General features: G+C 41.9%; 1 protein-coding gene across 1 annotated transcript in view; it reads left to right on the top strand.

Annotated features, from left to right (window-relative positions):
- tnca (tenascin Ca) overlaps window positions 1-2,500 on the top strand; it is a 101,948-nt gene that overhangs the window by 92,972 nt on the left and 6,476 nt on the right. The window contains exon 30 of the mRNA XM_084325396.1: window positions 1,516-1,648. Within this exon, the coding sequence (XP_084181522.1) occupies window positions 1,516-1,648 (133 nt within the window). The remainder of the gene's footprint in view (window positions 1-1,515; window positions 1,649-2,500) is intronic.

Raw genomic sequence — 2,500 nt, 5'->3', positions numbered from 1 at the left:
GTTTACATTATTTTGTAATAATGGATTATTTAATTAAAACTATGGAATCACTTTTAACAAAGAAGTACAAATGTGTAGTTCGCTATACATACATTTAAGACATTTCTCAAATATTATAAGATGATACATAAATATAAAAAACTTACTTTTATCCTAATTATATTTTATCTATAACATAACTGTATTCAAATAGTGACAAAGGGGGAAAAAAGGAAAAGATATATTAAAGGAAAAAAAAATTTTATACGTTTTGTACATAAAACTATGAAACATTTGTAACCTTTTGTTTTTGCACTGAATTATGTTTCTTTTTTGTATTTTTTTTGTGTAAATAATGTAATGTAAAAAGGGTAGGCAATTATAAGGGCAACTATTTCCGGGTCTAACAGCCTGCAAACTACCTAACGCCTAGTTTATCACTGGTTAAGCTTAGGCGACTCTTTCGCAGTTGGTTAAGGTTAGAGTTTGGAATCAGGGCAGGCGTTCTATCGCCCTGCTCTAAGACAAACTCTAACCAACTTCGAAAGAGCGCCTAAGCTTAACCGTCCAAAAACTTGCCGTCCCACGATTGGCGCACATGTCACATGACCAGAAACGTGCGTGGCCAATCAGAGCGCAAAACGGGAACGCGGAAGGACAAGCCACTTGCTTAAAGTATAGAAGCCCCCAGGACCCGCAGTCACACCAAAGGAGCCACGCAGCAAGGCAACGACTCCAAACACTCAAGCAGACATGACACAACAGCGGTCAAACGAGAAGACATGCAGCGCCACGGACGGTCCGAGTCGACACCGGGACCCCCCAAAACACTGCAGAAGCCAAGGAATCCCCAAAACGGCAGCGAACGTACAATATGTACTTTTTTCCTGTGGTCGTACTTTATTTACATAAATTATGTGTGGCTGACTGCCCACCTCAGTAGTACATCCACTGCACCTGGTGACAGTAACGTGCATCACTGTACAAAGTGTTCACATTCTGTGTGTGTGTGTGTGTGTGTGTGTGTGTGTGTGTGTGTGTGTGTGTGTGTGTGTGTGTGTGTGTGTGTGTGTGTGTGTGTGTGTGTGTGTGTGTGTGTGTGTGTGTGTGTGTTTTTTCTCATATTTCTATATTCAGATCCAATTTGATTGCCTACGTTTATGTCTTTCTACTATAACCCTGCCCATACCTGTACTTCCCCTCCTCATGCTATGATGCCCATATTTCCCCCAAGGGGATCAATAAAGGAGTATCTTATCTCATCTTAACCTCTAAGTGTGTGTGTGTGCGTGTGTGCGTCTGCGTGTGTGTGTGTGTGTGTGTGTGTGTGTGTGTGTGTGTGTGTGTGTGTGTGTGTGTGTGTGTGTGTGTGTGTGTGTGTGTGTGTGTGTGTGTGTGTGTGTGTGTGTGTGTGTGTGTGTGTGTGTGTGTGTGTGTGTGTGTGCGTGCGTGCGTGCGTGTGTGTGTGTGTGTGTGTGTGTGTGTGCGTGTCCGTGTGTGTGTGTGTGTGTGTGCCTGTGCGTGTGTGTGTTACAGGAAGTGGTTCTGAGCCCGACGGCGGTCTCCTACAGTATGGCCCAGCTGACAGGCTCTACAGAATACAGCGTCACACTGCAGGCCATCGCTGGGGAGCAGAGGAGTCGCCATGACAACACTGTCTTCACCACCAGTACGCATGTGCACACGCACTTACACGCACATACATACATGCACACATACACACACACACATGCATGCACACGCACATGCACACACACACATGCATGCACACGCACATACACATACATACACGCACACATGCACACACACACATGCATGCACACGCACACACACACACATACACACACATGTAGCACCCACTTTACCCACTTTACCCACTTTAGACACTTTAACACACTTTATATTTATTGGTAAAGAGATTTGCACTACAATTCATACAGGGGGAAGTTCTCGATAAGCCTCTAGGCTTCTAACTTCTCCTTCACAATGGTTATAACTTATTATGTATTGTTTTTACTTTCGTTTAACTGTGTTAATAAATAAATACTAATACAATACAATTCATACCTCATTGCACCTTACCCTATGTTGTACCTCATCCCAAATGTTCTGCATTGTACTCTATATTGTATTGTAACTCAGTTACACATTTTTCTACTCTGTATTGTATATTGTATATTATGTATATTGAACACTTTTTGTTTACACTTTGTTTACGTACTTGACTTTCTATTTTATACTTTATCTATTTTTATCCAGCACACTCTCAGGAGCATAACGGAAAAAAGCATTTCATATAAAAGTATTCTGTATTTTTGTATGACAACTAATAAAGAAACTTGAAACTTGAAACATACACACACACACACACACACACACACACACACACACACACACACACACACACACACACACACACACACACACACACACACACACACACAAACCAAATACATGTATGCAAATTACATGCGCACACACATACACACAAATCACTCACAGCTAGCTGCTCTGCCCCTAG

Source organism: Notolepis coatsorum, assembly GCF_963971535.1.
Source record: "Notolepis coatsorum genome assembly, chromosome: 11".
Lineage (NCBI taxonomy): Eukaryota > Metazoa > Chordata > Actinopteri > Aulopiformes > Paralepididae > Notolepis > Notolepis coatsorum.
The sequence above is the reverse complement of the archived record's forward strand: the minus strand, read 5'-3'. Positions and strand labels throughout refer to the sequence as shown.